Below are 17,452 nucleotides of genomic sequence, written 5' to 3' on the forward strand. Positions count from 1 at the left end.
GGCCCAAACTTTCATTTCAGTACTGGGGGAAGAGAGAACAACCTGAATTTGCTGATATTTCCCAATGGTAAAATCACCACCTCGCAGAAAGATGAAACAAGAAAAGCTCCAGCAGGACCAACATCTTGGCAATCTAAAGCTGGGCTCCTAAGTCTGGGATGTGTCTGACTAAGTCTGTCACAGGCCTACTCTGCAAATGCTCTGCCCTTTTATCTTCTCATCCAGGTAAATGATGAAAATGGCTTTGGCTTCACTGAGGATTTTTTGTTATAGAAGAGAGTTCTGAAACTCAAGGGCTCAAGCTGCTTGCTGAAGTAAAGGAGGGAGAACTACAACAGTGAGCTGGTTGTGAGATACAAAAATCTTAGTTTATTTAACAATGTTAACATGTAATACAAAGACACAAAACAGTTCTCTTTATCCGGACCTTACAGGCTTTATTCCATCTCCTCTACCACCCAAGCTCAGCTCTCAGAGAAATGAAAGGGATAGAACTGAAATGATAAAGCCAGTTACTTGAGGGGGTTTTAATTTAGCTTTTCTTTTAATCCATGGCCAACCCTATTTCCTTTTAGTTGTAATATTTTTATTCCTATTTCTTCTTCACAGAGTCAATGACAGGTAAAAAAATATGGAAAATTCTAGGACAATCTAAAATACTGTTCTACCTACAGTTTTATTTCTGAAGTCCTAGAATTCCTACAAAGGCTTCTTTAAAAGGCCACAGAGTTTGGTCAGAGAGACTGTGGCTGCCCCATCCCTGGAAGTGCTCACAGCCAGGTTAGGATGCAGTCCTGAGCAACCTGATCTACTCAATGGCATCCATGCCCATGGCAGGTGGGGTTGGAACCAGATGGTCCTTAAGGTCTGTTCCAACACAAATCATTCCGTGATTCTATGAAATGACCCCTGATTAGCCCCACTCAAGTGTTAGATGCAAGAGGTTTTGTTGTTTTTGTTTATTTTTTTTTTAAATAACCCCATAGTGGTCACAAATGTCAAACCCTGTCTTAAACATCTCTACAAGCATTTATAGACCTAGATGTCTAAACTTAGGTCATTAAAAGAAAGGTTAACTCCCGATAGTCACTGCAATGCCTTCGGTTTTACAGCTTATTCTGGAAGTGCCACAAGAGGAATCTGAAAGACACAAGACACCCAAGTTTACATAATTGGCATCAAAATCAAAGGTTGTTAAGCACCACAGAGTAGTAGCTATCTGTTGGTTGCAGACAGAGGACAGCCCTTGAATGTTCAGAAGGGCTGAGCTCTTTGGCTTTGGCAGCAGCCCTAACTCAGGTCAGCTAAGGACAGCATGTGCTCACCCTGGCAGACCCTGCTGCACCCACATGCAGACACACCAGTTGCTTCAGAACAATTGCTGCAGCCTCGTGATGCCACAGACAAAACACCACTTATTGCAGGAACACTGGAGATGTCCTGCATCCACTGCCAGCAAGTCCTCCAGGAGCTTCAGCAGGAGACTGTCACATCTCATTTGTGTGGCATGTAACAGGAGCAGCACACAAGAGCATTGTTTGGGAGGCAGGGCAGCACACTGCTCTCAAAGGGATCACCAACAAGATGTTCCTGTAGATAAGTTTGCAATCAGGAGGTTAAAAGGGCCCAGCTGCTCCATGGAGTACCCAGATCACAGGATGCTCCCTCTTCAACCCTACATACAGAGTGTAGAGCCAAGCCACCCTCTGAGCAGGGTGATTAGCACACAGCTCCAAGAGCTCTCCTTGTCACCTTCTCACTTGAATTCCTTACTGCTGCCTTAGATCCGAGATTCCTAAACTTTCTTAAATTACATCCACACACTCAGGCTGGTAGTTTCTGTAAAAAGGGCCATCCCCAAAGTGCTGCCTGGAGTGATGTCACTGCAGCACCTGACACTGCACATGCAGATCACTGGATCTGCTCTGACAGGGATCAGCCCCTCAGCTCTGAGCAGCACAAGCAGAAGCACAGGAGGAAATCCTCTCCAGTCACCTCTCATGGCATTCATCTCCCACAGCCACATGCTGTACACCATGGAAGGCAAAGTAATAGTTCCACTAACCAACACTACTTCTTACTGGGTGTATTTTGTCTGTTTCTAGAAGAACAGTCTACAACACTTCCACCAGTACTTTTGGGCTTCTTAGAGATCTGCTATCAGCTACTAACTCTCCTTAATCCAGTTAAATTTTAACCAGGATAATAGATAAAGCAGTCAAATTTGAATTTTTCAACAGCATGACTTTTTTTTTTTAATAAACCATTGACCAAATCTTGGAAATGGAGTCATCAGAGCCTAAATTTACATTCACTTACTAAGAGGCAACTAATCTACAGCTAAAGGCTTTTCTCTTTTTTTTTAAGTGTGTCCTTTACCAAACTGGAGGACCATCCAATGGCAGGACAACCAGCATCTAGATTTTTTTTTTTAAGAACTCTTCTGTTCTGTGAAGTCCTTCCCAGGGTAGAAATGCGACTACAGAAGTTTGAGCTCTTACACCAGACAATAAATACCAATTCAGGAGCAGCAGCAAAGAAAAATAAGCAACAGAGCAGGAATGCAACTCCACAACAGCCCTCCTCAGGAACTGCAGCCTTTTTCTTTGTGGCACTGTAATCCCTAATCAACTACTTTCCCACTTTTCTTTCAGTGTGTCACACTCCTTTTTGTGTCCCTTTCCTCCTTCCTCCCCTGAGCTTTTGGCTGTCTGCTCCACAGCTGCTCTCTCCAGCATTTCAAGTGGGATAGTTGGACACTGACTTTAAGGTAAGAGCTGTCAGTCTCCCCTCTGAGATAAGCAGAGAACTGGGACAACACAGCACCCCTTGAGCAGCACACAGAGACCAAGCACTGCTGAAGCAAGGCTGGCATCACAACCCCACTGTGTCTGTGCATTTCTATTTCTACAGACAGTCACAGAAAAAGCTGCTCTTCCTCTCCCTCCCAGCACCAGCAAGGAACCACTGGCACATCTTATAAGGCTACTAAGAGGTGATGGAAGACAAGGGACCACTCTGGCATAACCACCTGTGCAAGGTGTTGTCTCTACATTGTTCACTACTGAGAGCAATCCCATCTGGACAGCTCAGTAACTTTACCAGGAACTGTTCCTGCTCTGCTTATAATGAAGAGTTGGACTTGCAGTGCTGTGGTGTCCTGCCCCCTTGAACAGCCTGGGAAATCCTACACACTAAAGGCAAAACAACAGACTAAAGATAGTAATTTTCCAGGGATGCTTCCAGTGTTCATATGTCAGCATCTAAGAGCCTTTGATATCAGACAATTCTTAAATCAACTAAAAGGCTGACCTGTCTTCCAGACAGGCACATCCATGCAGGCTGCCTCTGCAGGGTAATTGTTTATGCCAACAGGCATTTTGGCACAGATCATTAAACATCCTTCTACATTTGTGAAAACTACAGCTCCTTTTTCCTTCTGCTACATCACCATCATCCTGATATCATGAGACCCTTCCTGTAGGATCACATGCACACACAAATTACAGAGAGGGAAGGCTCAGCAGGACTGAAAAGCATTGATGTGAGGAGTCAGAAGAACTTACAGCAGCACCTGTCCTCCTCAGTGATCGACTTCAGCATCTTCAAACTGCCCTGCAACTACTGGTGCCACGTCCACCTCCATCCCATCTGAAAAAAACAGCCAGCGCTCCGTAAACAAGGGGACGAGGGATGATGTTTGCACGGGAAAGAGAGAGGATGCCCTCTGCTGACAGGAGGTGGTCAGGACAGAAAACCCCTTCACTGAACTTCTGAAATCAGCCTAAGCAAACACCGATGAGCTCACAAGTGTCTGGGCTTGCTCCAGCTCTATCTGTCAGTCACTCAGAGATGCCACCGCTTCCTACAACCTCATCTCACCCTGTCTCATTAAAAGACTTAAACACTGGATTTCAGCCATTTCATGTTTTAAATGAAGTTTTGGTGTAACAAAGTATTCGAATTATTTTGAATTACTTTGAGCAGAAAGAAGCTGTACCCTGTTCTGAAACAATCATTGAAAAGAAAGAAAGATTGCCCTATGCTACAATGTTAAAAAATAAAGTAACTCTGAACCTGAGCAGCCCTGGGGATATTTATAATTGCAGCAAACCAAGCAGCAGTACAGTAGCAAATAAGATTAAGAAAGTAAACAAAACTCATGAAGATGACTCTGAGACACATGACATACTTTCTGTTCAATTTATATTCATTTCTGGAATTTTGGATTCAGAAACCTGACTAAATTTTCCAACTAAGGGCACTGCTGAAACAGGAGCCTATCGCCTATGGCTGTCTTAACATAAATTTATTAAAAACTGCAGAATAAAGAGAGCCTGAAAACAACTGACAAAACAAGTAAGATTAAAAACCTCTTCCTGTGGATGAGAATAAATTAGTTATTTTCTAGAAATCCACAACTGCTGCATCATTTTCAATCTTTCAAAAGCATAAAGACATAAAAAGCACTGCAATTTATATATCTATAAAAGAAGCAATGCTACTAAACTACTTCCTTGTTCTTCTCGCAGATAATATATTTGAAAACAGCACACTGAAAAGACAGAGTCTGAGAAAGCAGATGTTTTTCCCTGAATTAAAAATAAATTTACTCCCCAAATACACATTTGAACAATCAATAGATTTAAGAGATAGCATCCTTCAGAAAAACAGATATTTAATAATAAATCTGTTTCAGTGTATTTGAATGATTCAGAATTCACCCTAAACCCTGTTAAGATAATTGTTCATTTATAATTTAGGGCATCAGAAAAAAAAAACAACCCCAAAATCAAAACTCAAGTAAAAACTACAACTCATTTAGAGTAGAAACTGCTTCCTAACCCTGGTGTAGACTGCTAAATTTAGGGATTTTTCAATCCTAAATCAACTTCACTTTACCACTATTCCAGGAAATCATACCAGGAAGAATCAAGTGTTCTTAGCACTGAAGTGTTCACTCTTTAACAGAGCAGTCCTCAACCCCCAGCAGGCAACATGGTGCCCATAGGGCCACAGGGATGTGGGTGATCCCTGACCTTCTGCAGTGAGGCATCACCCATGGCATTGCATTTCCTCAGTCCTGGTTTATGGATTAGCCAATCTGGAGAACCATCACTTTCATATCACTTTCATAGAATGGTTTGGGTTGGAAGGGACCTTGCAGCCATGGACAGGGACACCTTCCACTAGAACAGTTTGATCAAAGCCCCATCCAGCCTGGTCTTGAACACTTCCAGGGATGGGGCATCCACAGCTTCTTTGGACAAGAGGCTCACCATCCCCATGGTAAAAAATCTCTCCTTTTATCATGTGAGGCTCACCATCTTTGATTTGAAGCCATTCCCCCTTGTCTTACAGCAAGTGGCCTTATAAAAAAGTCTGTCCCCATCTTTAAGTACTGAAAAGCCTCAGTGAGGTCTCCCCAGAGCCTTCTCTTTTCCAGGCTGAACAACTCCAACTCTCTCAGCCTGTTTCCATAGCAGAGGTGTTCCAGACTCCTGATCATCTTCATGACCTCCTCTGGACCTGTTCCAGTAGGCCCATACCCATTATGCTGAGGACCCCAGAGCTGAATGCAAGCACTACAGGGGTCTCATCAGAGAGGAGCAGAGGGGCAGATTCCCCTCCCTCACCCTGCTGGCCACTCTGCTTTGGATACAGCCTAGGACATGACTGGTGCTCTGGGCTGTGAGTGCACACTGCCAGGTTATGTCCCACTTTTCATCCACCAGCACCCCCATGTCCTTTTTGGCAAGGTTGCTGTTAATCCCTTCATCTCCCAGTCTGTGTTGATACTGGGAGTTGCCCCAACCCAGGCACAGCACCTGGCACTTGGCCTTGCTGAACCTCATGAGGTTCCCATGGACCCACTCCTCAGGTTTGTCCAGGACCCTCTGGATGGCATCTTATCCTTCCACAGTGTCAACCACACCTCTCAGCTTGGGGTTTGCAAACTTGCTGAGTGTGCACTCAATCCCACTGGCTGTGTCACTGATGTAAATATAATGTTTAGCAAAACAAAAGCATGTCTTACCTTCAAACTCCCTTATGGAGTCCTCTGTTCTCACTCCAGCCATGTTGTACTGGGTGCTGACAGACTGGGCTAACATGCCTTCTAACCTCTCCAGGGTGGCCTGGCCTTCTGCAGTTAAATGTGACAATCCCTCTTCGTACGTGTAAAAGCTCGGGATGTCACCTTGCTCTAGCTCTGCAAAAACAAGTTTATGTTTATCAGACCTAAGTTTAGGAGCCAGAAACATGCAGAGGTGGAGGAATAGGGGAGCAGCTGGGCAAATTATGCTCAGATTAAGTGACTGAGATTAAAAATATGCTTGTATCAGATACAGAGTACACACAGCAATGTGAACTGACCACAGAGCAGCATGGGCACTGAACCTTGGGTAGCACAGCCACTGGGAACAGAAAAGGCTGCTCTTTGTGTCTGTGGGCTTTGGAGAGCCAGAACAATGCTTTTGCTGAATTCCTGTCATTTGCAACAGCTAAACTACATGTTTTCTGCAGATTTATGAATTTCGATACTGAGTCTGTGACCAAAGGGATGTTTAGGCAAGATGAGTAATAAACAATTATGACAGATACCAGATATCCAAGTGCTGGCAGGTATTTCAAAAGAAGCAACTGTTACCAACCGCGGGCCTCAACATCGTACTCGTCCCCTTCATAGTCGTTGTCTGAGTCCTCATCGTCTGGGTCTGGGTGCAGGGCCTGGCACTCACACATGGCTGAGAACATGGCTTCCACTGCAGGAACACAAGGGAACACAAACCTCCACCAACAGCCCAAAGCAACAGGCAAGAAACCCTGCTCTGAGTGATCAGAGGGAGTCAGAATACTCCCGCAGCAGAACCACTAGTGCATTCGTATTTGAAAACATCATCCAACAAGCCAGAATCCATGTAAGAAACAAATCAGGTTTCAGAGATCCTGCCTGGTGCTTTAGCCTCTTAATAGCACTTTTGCATTATTTCATTGATGATAAAGGTTTATCTCTGGACAATTCTGTCTGGGGTTACCTACTGCAGGAATCCTTGCAACATCTTATCCATCACTGAATCCAACTCCACATTGCACAAGATAGTGTCAGGGCATTAGCATGTTTCTAATGAAATTGTCACTGGCATAAATATCACTGAATTTGTAATTAAAAAGACATTTCCCATACATATTCCCTGCAAATGTATATAAGTGAGATACTCCACGTTGTGTCTTTACACTCAACAGCTATTATTTTAAAGCGTTGGAATTTTCCTTGAAAAGCAGGTGCTTGAAAGAGTCCATCTTCAAGCCAGATAAAACAATCTGCTTTGTTCTTTCCAGCGCACAGGAATCAACTCACTAGAGAAGGACACTGAAGGATCATGGTATTTACACCTCTACACCCAAGTGTCTTCCACATACAACCAGGACTTCAGAGTAAAACACAATTGCCATTCACACTCACAGGCAGATTTGTCGCTCGGTACGAATCTGAATTCCGCGATCGGTTCAACGTCATCATCGCTGTCGTCCTCCTCCCCTTCAGTCATGGGAGCCTCTTTTGTCTCCTCTTTAAAGAAATTGAAAGATTTAGAAGAAACATGTTTATTTTGAGGGGAAAAAAAATAAGGTCACATTTGATTATTCTTTCAGAACCACGTACATAATCAAATCAGAAACAACCTAAGAGAGGCATTAAACCTCCACTCTGTTCTCCCAAAAAACCCCATGAGACTCCCAGACCCACATGGATACATGAGGCCTTCTCACAGCACCTCAGCAACACTCACAACACATGTGAAAACTACTCTGTTTATAACTTAAGGAGTAAAGACTTCTGTACTGGTCACACAATGTATTCAAGTATTCCAGGAAAATTGCCTGATTCTTATTAAAAACAACAGTGCTCACAATTGTTATCATTTTTTAAATCACAAGGATTTTTTAATGGATCCTTAACATTATTGTCACAAAATCAGCTAGCTTCCAGTGTGGCCCCTCACAGGGGACTCTGACATGTGCACAGGATCTCTGCTCCATTTCCAACATTCCTAGTCAGCCAGCAAGATGTCAGAAGCACAAAGTGCACCCAGAGCCAGTGACAACTGCAGTGCTTCCTGACTTCTGTACGCCATGCACAGGAATAAATAAGCATCAGTGTGGTGTTTTTCTGTGAATAAAAACCCCACAAAAATGGCTGCAGTTCCTCACTTCAGGGCTGGGGACACTGCACTGACAGCCTCAAAAGTGCACAATTATTTTCTACAGAAGAGGCTGTTCCACTGAGAGTGGTTTATATCACACACAAAATTGGCACCACCAAGAATACGAAGATGCCAAGAAGCTGCCAGCCAGCTGCCCCAAAAATGAAATGTGCAAGGAAGCTACCCAGTTCTTTTCCAACTGACACCCGCAGGCACTGCTTGTTACTGTTGAGTCCAGCTCTTTGTTTTCAATGCAGTCAACCTCTGAGGGCCTTTTTCTAAAAAAGGGGTGAGGACAAGGCACAAATACCAGAGAGCACACAAAACTTTCAGAGGAAGAACACCATGTACCCTGCACAACTGAGAATGAAGACTCCTGAAGCCAACTAAGTGGAAAGGTTTAACATTATGCAGCAGATAAAATTGCAGGCCAGGGCTAGACTTTGAAAAGTAAAACCCACCTACTGTGGAAGATTTACTGTAGGCAGAGTTAATATACTAAAAAAATATACCCACAAAAAACATCCATTAAAAATCAGTCCATTAAGGATTTCTAGACAAAGGCTTTCATAGGCTATCCACATTTTCAAATGCCATAATCAGAATGAATTAAAACCTGCAAACAGTATCTTTCTCCAGATGAAGGTCTTTTTTACTTCAAAATAATCACAGTTAAAGGAAAATGAGGAAGAAGAACCAAGGGGCATATGGAAATGCCCTCTTATTGTTTGTAGTGATAGAGTGTCAGAGAACATTAGTAACATAAGAGAAGGAAATAATGAAGAACACTAATAGTTTAAAAGCATCTCCATCTCCTGAGTCTTGTCATTAATTTCTGGATATATTAAAAAAAAAAATTAAATGCCAGATTTTAACCTTTAGCTGTGATGACCAGAAGGCATGAAGGGGAAAAGGAGATCTGCTCAAGACCTGACATTCATGTGATGCAGGTTCTAACACACTTAAAATATTAACACGTCTGCCAGAAGAAAAATATTTATAGATATATAAATACAATCTTCATACAAATAATGAAACAGAAATCTTGTTTTCTCTACATCAAAGCAAGAATGGTCAAAAAGGTGGGTTTTGTGGGCCATCTAAAAAGATTCATTAAAGCCTGGTAACATGAGCCATTGCCTTTTCTTGTTTGTATTTAACCAAGCTGTGAGAGAAAATGAATGAAAAGTTCCCTGGCTGTGAAACAACAGGAATTCATCAAGCCTGGAGAGGGCAGCAACATTAACATAAACTCAATAAAGAAAAAAAAACTCACTGAAGATGGAATCACAGGGAGACTGGCAGAGGAACTAAATTGTTTAAAACAGTATAAGAGGGCAGAGAACTGATTCTCAGTAACACAAGCTGGGAGCAGAACTGTAAAGAACTGACTCTACACAAATGCAGAGCTGGGCTTCTAAAATAACTATTCTTCAGGAATATAAAAAAGAATATGTAAGTAATTACTTAAAACAACATTTCCTCCTTCTGAGGAGGAAACTCTGTCAGTCAGGACTGCATGGGAGCACCAAGCAACACTCCTTACCTTCGAACTTGGCATTCACCATGACGTACAAGTGCTCCCTTGGGTAAGCACTCAGGTCCCTGGAGACAGCATGTAAGCTTATGGTGGGGTAATCCAAGGAGAAGCCAACTCCAGAGTTTTCCAGCCAAGACAGGCGACTAACAAGGGAGGGAAAAAAAGGAGAGGCAAGTTAGAAACTAAGAGAGGAATCCACAGTATCTGATTCAAGCCAACCAGCCCCAAAAGCTGAGTAACTGTGGACAAGGCACTTAGCCCACCCTGCAGGCATACACAGTCCTGGACCTGGCTTGAACAGGACTTTGCAACAGCATTAACTGATGGCTGAGGTAAAAAACACCTCTGCCTAAAGAACGTGAAGCTAAGAACCCTAAATGCACCACAGCTTTATGATATTTGCACTAAATGCTGAATTTTCCTCCCTGACTTTCCATCTCCTCCTTACTGTAGGGATCTATCATTCCAAAGAAAACTAAAGAGATTCCATTCCAGAGTGTGATTGCAACTCAAGCTATTAAATGTGGTTTTCCAAAACAAAGAGGACACTGAAAGGCAAGTCAGTGTCATAATTCCTAGAGGATTATAGATATGATGTGGGTATAGCCTGTATGTACAAAGCAGCCAGTTCTGTGATCAGCAGAGACAGGTTATGAGTATTCCTCCACTTACAACTTATGTGCTCTAGCCTCTGCTTTTCCCACCTTCACTGTCATCCCTAAGCACAACAAGAGACAGCACAGGTTGTCACCACCAGGATGCTGCCTCCTTCGTATCAGAACAATCAACATCGTTCTAGACACTGAGAAATCAAACTCCAGCTAGATTTGGGTGCCTGTAATCGATGATGTCACACAGCGACAGAAATACTCAGGGCCAGAAAGTGAGACCTCCACCATGTGCAAAACTCAGCATTCACAAGCTTTTATGGTGGGATAAAACCAATGAAAGGTCACAGAAGACCCCTTGGTAAATCTGGCTGAGAGCAAGAGCTCTCAGAGCAGTGGGAGTAAGGAATTAATTTCATAGCCTCAGCTGTCCAGTCCTCAGTGTTTACAGCTGCTGGTGGAGAGGCAGTACATGGATCAAGAGCCCCACTGTGCTCCTGGATGCCCCACAGCACTTCTGCAAACACTGGTGTTTTCTGTTCATCCCAACAAATTACTCTGGTGAAAGATCTGTGATGAACTTGAAACAGGTGGAAAGGAAGCTGGCAGACCTGTAGGTGCCTCACACAAAAGCCTACTGAAAGCAGCTTACAAGGAAACTCAACATCACATGTTCTCAGAGCAGATACACCACAAACAGAAGTCCTGGTAGCTGTAACCAAACTAAATAAAACAGTGAACAAAATTCCAGAGAGATTCCTCTTCAACACGCCACTAACAAGCTCAGGTGGGGCAAAAGCTCCTCCAACAATATTGGCCATTTCATAAGTTTCCTAGTCTGAGGTTTTAAACAGACAATTCACTCAGAGTACATTATAAATTATGCTTTTGTTCCAACAATGCTCCTCTTTTGCAGAATATATTATGAGTACTTTTCCATGGTTAAAGAAAATTACATTGTTTTAATCATTAAGCTGTCTCCCTGAGCTATACAATGCAAGGAGAATTGAAAGGAGACCACAAAGAGCTCAGAAAACATCTTCCAGAATAACCAGACTGATTTCTGCCTAGTAAGAACAGTCCCTACGTGATTAATGCAACATGAAAGACTTCCCAGAACCAGAGTAGTTATTAACAGCAGAAACCCCACAGCCCCATCTACTCCCCTGTCAACAGAGGCAAGCAGCCATGGTTTTACTTATAGAATGGTCTGGGCTGGAAAAGACTTGAAAGATCCTCTAATTCCAATCCACTACCTTGGGCAGGACACCTTCCACTAGACCAGGTTGCTCAGAGCTCCATCCAACCTGTCCTTGAACACTTCCAGGGATGGGACATCCAGTGCTTCTCAAGGCAACCTCTGCCAGGGTCTCACCCTGCTCACAGTAAAGAACTTTGTCCTGATAACCAACCTAACACTCTTTTTCAGTTTGAAGTCATTCCTACTTGTCCTGTCACTACAGCTCCTGTCAGAGCCCCGCTGTGGCTTCCTTGCTTGCCCCTTCTGATACTGGGAGGTTGCCATGAGGTTTCCACACAACTTTCTCTTCTCCAGGCTGAACAACCCCAACCTTCTCAGCCTGTCCTTGAAGCAGAGGTGCTTCAGTCCCATTATCAACTTTGTGGGGTCTGCTGGACTTGCTCCAGGACTTCCAGGTCCTTCTCATGCTGGGGATTCCAGAGCTGGGTACAGCCTCCAGGTGGGGTCTCTCAAAAGCACTGGGGCAGAATTCCCTCTTGCCCAGCTGGCCCAGGACACAAGTGACTTTCTGGGCTGCAAGTGCACTTTCCTCCAGCGTGCTGAGTTTTACAGGATGGTTTGGGCGGGAGGGAACCTTACAGCTACCTCGTGGGCAGGAACACCTCCACCAGAGCAGGCTGCTCCAAGCTCCATCCAGCCCGGCCCTGAATGCCCCAGCCAGCCGGCTCTCCGGCCCCGCTGCTCCCTCCTGCCTGGTTTAAACGAGCAGAGCAGCGGGACACCCGCAGAGCCCGCAGCCCCTGAGGGCTCTCCCCACGCGGCCCTTCCCCGAGCCCCGCCGCGGGCCCTCAGGCCGGCCCCGAGAGCCCCGCACCTCTCGGCGATGTACAGCGTGCCGGAGCCCAGGCTGCGCCCCGCCAGCAGCGCCTCCGTGTCCGCCTGCTGGTGGCGGACGCCGTCGGCCGGCGGCGGGAAGCGCTTGAGGAAGCTCATGGCGCCATCGCCGCCTCCCTGCTCCACCATCGCGGCCGCCGGAAGCGGAACGCGCCGCGCCTGATGCGGTTCCGCCGGGACGCGATGGCACCGCCCCGGAACGCGATGGAACCGCCTCGGGATGCGATGGCACCGCCCCGGAACGCGATGGAACCGCCTCGGGATGCGATGGCACCGCCCCGGAACGCGATGGAACCGCCTCGGGATGCGATGGCACCGCCCCGGAACGCGATGGAACCGCCTCGGGATGCGATGGCACCGCCCTGGAACGCGATGGAACCGCCTCGAAATGCGATGGAACCGCCTCGGGATGCGATGTCACTGTCCCGGAACGCGGTGTCGCCGCCGCTCTCCCGCTCCCCGGGGCGGCGCTCCCGCCGCTCCGCAGCTGCGGTCTGGGTGCCGCGGCAGGTCCCAGTGGAGTCGCCTCTGTGTGGAAAAGGGGAGCAAAGGGCAGCGCTGAGGTGATCGCTGAGGGCTGGAGCGCCTCTGCTGGGGGGACAGGCTGGGAGCTGTTCTCCGAAGAGAAGGCTCCAGGGACACCTCACAGCCCCTTCCAGCACCTAAAGGGGGATCCAAGAGAGCTGGGGAGACACTTTGGACAAGGGCATGAAGGGATGGGACAGAGGGAAAGGCTTCAAATTGACAGAGGGTGAAGTGAGATTAGATATTGGGCAGGAATTCTTCCCTGTGAGGGCGGAACTGGCACAGGCTGCACAGAGAAGCTGTGGCTGCCCCATCCCTGGAGGTGTCGAAGGCCAACTCTGAGCAACTTGGAACAAGATGGTTGGAACATGTCTTTAATGTCCCTTCCAACCCAAAACGTTCAGACTCTTCAATTTACAGTACCAAGAGCAGTCACAGAAGCACTGAATATCCTGAATTGGAAGGAACCCACAATAATAATCGAGTCCATCTCCCAGCCCTGCACAGGACACCACAAGAATCACACCTTGTCCTAGAGAGCGTTCTCCAAATGCTTCCTGATCTCTGCCATATCTATTTTAGCCTGTTAGTCTCATTGGATAGGTGACAGAGAGAAAATAAATAAATACAGCAGCTTCTCAATTACCATTATTGAATGCTGGAAGGGGAATTTCTGGGTGGATGACTAGCACTCGATGTCTCAGAAATACACACAGAGAAGAAAATCACCAGTACCTGAAATGCTTAAAGGGTATCCAGCTGATGTCCCCCAGGAGTGCTGAAGCTGGGGTCAGGAGCCCGACACTACTGCAGTACCTGGCGAGCAGGGGGTGTCTCAGGACAGCACACCGCAGGGATGGGAACCTGCCACCCCCTCACAAGCACTGGCCCTGCTTCTTCCCCCGGATTGACACCATTTATCTTGCTACTGCAGCAAGAAACAGTGATTAATTACTGATGCATCAATGAAGTACATCTCTGTCAGGGGATAATTAATGTTAATGTCATCAGTGAGACAGCACCACTGCAAACATCCCTTCTCCCTGACTTGTCAGGATGGCAAACATTCCTGCCATAGCAACATATCAAAAGCCTGTGCAAGTTGTTAGCTTGTCATGGATGTCAACCTTCCCTTTTATCAGTTTAAATTTACTTTTTAGGAGTTATTTATCTACCTGTGTGCAAACACAGGTTCTCACAAACATGAACCAATTATTAACAAGATTAGGTCTCCATCTTTCCTTTCTCTGGATGTTCTTAGCTATGGTCTTGGATAGCAAACATCTTGGATAGAACATCTCTTAGTCTGAGCTATTGACAATATTTTGGAAAGCTGCTCAACCATGCCTACCCATTTTGGATACTAATTATGCAAGTAATAATTCAAATAATTGTTACTCATACAAATAATCACCTAGACCAAAATGAAAGCAAATTCCACAATGAAGTGATAATTAAACACTGCTGGAATAGCTTGAGAAAAAACAACACAGGCAACAGAAGATGAGGAAAGGGGAATTTCTCAACCATCTTCAAGTTTGCCACATCAAGGCAATTGGTCAACTGGAAACAAAAATTTGCAGTTCATCCAAGAACACAGATCAGACTATGGCAGCTGGTGGGAAGAGATCCAAATACATGGAAATACCATTCACTACACTTTGTGATTATAAGGAATGCTCCTTTCATGTCACTCCTGTCCACTCTTACCTAATGTGGCTGTCATCAGAGAGTTCTCACCACCTTTGTAGTTAACTCCAAATCACACAACAACTTTAGGTCATTGTAAATTAAGATTTTTGAGTGGTTGGGGTTGAATTACTGCTGGTTGAAGCCGCTGCAGTGGAGTAGTACAAAGTTTTTTTCTCTTCCTGCATGCAAGTGCGAGTCTTTCTTCTGTGGCATACCACTCTTCCAAAAGAAGATGGGAAAAAGGATAGTTTAAGCCCAGGCAGGAAGTTGGTTTCAAGGATGAGGCATTAAAGGAGGAGGAGAAATCCACACCATTCTTATATACACAATCAAAACAATTCACCAGAGTACCGAGTGCTGCACCTAAGAGAAGCTTAGAGCGGGAAGGCAAATGTTTCCTCTAAGTTTGAATGGAACAGAATGGCATTAGCTGAAAACTTTTCTTCAGCTGTAAGAGCTTTAATAAGTGAGTTAGGATCCAGCCCCACACTGATGTCTGAACACTGGATGTCCAACAGAGATTTAGTCAACCAGGGCCGTGTTTAGAGGCAATGGAGAGCAGCAGGTACCTTCACAGGGTTGTCACCTTAGCACAGAAGGCAGAAGTCACCATCCGGGGCACTTGTTTCTCTCCACAGCATTGTCTGCCATATGGTGGCCAGTTCAGACTTAGATACCCAGAATGTGTTAAAAATGGAAGTGTAAAGTTTTGGCAGTGGATTTGGAGCAAGAGAATGCATTTCACAAAAATTTCTCATCACTACACAAACACACAGCAGCTTGACTGCAGCCACAGACACATTGAAAATAAAGATTGACAGGCTTCAGCAATTCACACAGAGAAGCCACTCTCTTCTTCAGTTTGTTTCCTTCTCTCTGATTTTCTCCTGCTGAAGTCCCAAAATATCATCCCTGTCCATTGCCATTGCCACATGTCAGAACATCTGCTTCTTCAGCGTGTCTCTGCAGACTTCCATTTTTCCCCCCACTTTTTCCAGGTTTTAGACATCTCAGACTAAATAAATGAGCCTGGCTCCTCTGTCAGGAGCACCACGTGGACACCTCACAGCTGTCTGCTGGCACAGCCTTCCTGGGTACAGCGCTGGCTGCAGGAACTCTGGTTTTTGTCAACTGACTGCAACATCACTATGAGATGAGATATAGAAAGTACATAAATGATGGAACACACACAGAAAACCATCGTGGCTGCAAAAACAAATCCATCAGGTCTTCCCCACCATCAGCCAGAGCTGCTTAAAGAAAGGAAGGTTCTGTCTGTTGAGCTGCCATAACAAAACCAACGTAAAACAGGAGTTGCCCATTCCCATGGCAGGCAGTGGCACCATCACAGGCTGTAATAATACACAGCAGCCATTACTCAGTGCTTGTTCTAAAACTAAAAAAGGTATGTGCATATGTAATGCCCATTAAAAAGTACTTGTATCTGCAATACACATTATACTTTGTACATCAAGTTATTTCAATTTTTTTTATTATGACAATTTACATGTCATATTTATATGAAAGAAATGACAGTAGATATTATAACAAAACCATTATGAAAGAAAAGTTACACAATTAGGCCTACAAGCTATAAAATGGCTTCAGGCCCAGCTTATACACAAAGAGTTCTGACCAGACTGTAGTGAGAGACAACGCTGAACAGTTCATTAACAAAAATATTGGCACCAGCCTTAACATTTTTTCTTACTTCATTTACAAGGAATACAGTATTTAAACAGTTGTGTACTGCAAATCTAAAAACATTAGCTGTTAATAAACTGCAGTTAACCCTTTGAGCACTATGCCACCACGATTTCCATTTAAAAAAATTTTAACGCAGCATGTTTTACATGCACGTGATATTACCAGTGGGAGGGAAAAGACAGTGAAAGCACCACCCAATTTATGTGCAACAAGAATAACACTTCCAGTTTTTTCAAGGTATCTCCCCCCCTTTCTCACACACACAGTGTGTGTCCCCTGGGTCCTTTCCCTTTGATATTGTAGCAAGTCATGTTTGAAGAGAGACTGAAAAAACCAAAGTTCAGGACTCAAAAAATGCAAGGATTAAACGCTACATAAAGAGCTCCGCTTGTGGAACTTTACTGTGTTAATTCTTTAGAGAAAAAAAACAAAATAAAAGATGAGGCAAGCTGTGGAGACCATTTTTAAGGAACTCAAGGTGTCTTTGTGAACATACAAACAGCACACAGGAGCAAGACAAAATTGTAATTCATGTAAGCATATCTTAAATTTTAAGAGACCTATCTGGCGTATTTGATCCAGTTCTCAAAAGAATACTGGAGGGTAAGCATCCACATGGGACACTGAGAATCCCCGATGTTTATCTCATGGACAGGATCTGTGCCTGTGTGAGAACTGCCCTGCACCCAGGAATGGTGACATTATGCATTTGATCAGTCCCATCTGTCCCCTGGCTGCAGCAGGAGAGCTGTGAAACACGGGCAGGAACTAGCAACTGCATTGGCAGCACAGCAGTTTAATGCCAGTTAGGGGGAGGAGCATCCTTTGAGTGAATATAGGATAGGAATAAGATACTGTACAAGATTTTAGAGTCCATATAATGAGTACAAAATGGAAAACTAAACAAGGCTTACAGCTTTATGATTTGACTTCTTTTTCTACCACTACCTTGAGTGGCAGATTAGTATCTATTAAGGACTTTTATCTGTTCTAACTAACAAATAGTGCACTGGTTACTAGGTCTATCATATATCTTTGCAGAGGGACTTTATCCCTGTAGAACCACTTAAGTTCTGACAGA

The 17,452-nt window shown here is 44.7% G+C and overlaps 1 protein-coding gene across 1 annotated transcript; it reads right to left on the minus strand.

The window, feature by feature from the left end:
- Positions 1-341: 341 nt before the first annotated feature.
- Positions 342-12,976, minus strand: CLNS1A (chloride nucleotide-sensitive channel 1A). Its single transcript, XM_056505782.1, has 7 exons — positions 12,428-12,976; positions 9,751-9,887; positions 7,466-7,570; positions 6,654-6,764; positions 6,038-6,211; positions 3,567-3,651; positions 342-1,140 (listed from the first exon to the last, which is right to left on the minus strand). The coding sequence occupies exons 1-6, from the start codon at positions 12,574-12,576 to the stop codon at positions 3,584-3,586; spliced, it is 744 nt and encodes a 247-aa protein (XP_056361757.1). The 5' UTR covers positions 12,577-12,976; the 3' UTR covers positions 342-1,140; positions 3,567-3,583.
- Between the last annotated feature and the right edge of the window lie 4,476 nt (positions 12,977-17,452).

This window comes from Oenanthe melanoleuca, chromosome 1 (genome assembly GCF_029582105.1).
Source record: "Oenanthe melanoleuca isolate GR-GAL-2019-014 chromosome 1, OMel1.0, whole genome shotgun sequence".
NCBI classification, from domain to species: Eukaryota; Metazoa; Chordata; class Aves; order Passeriformes; family Muscicapidae; genus Oenanthe; species Oenanthe melanoleuca.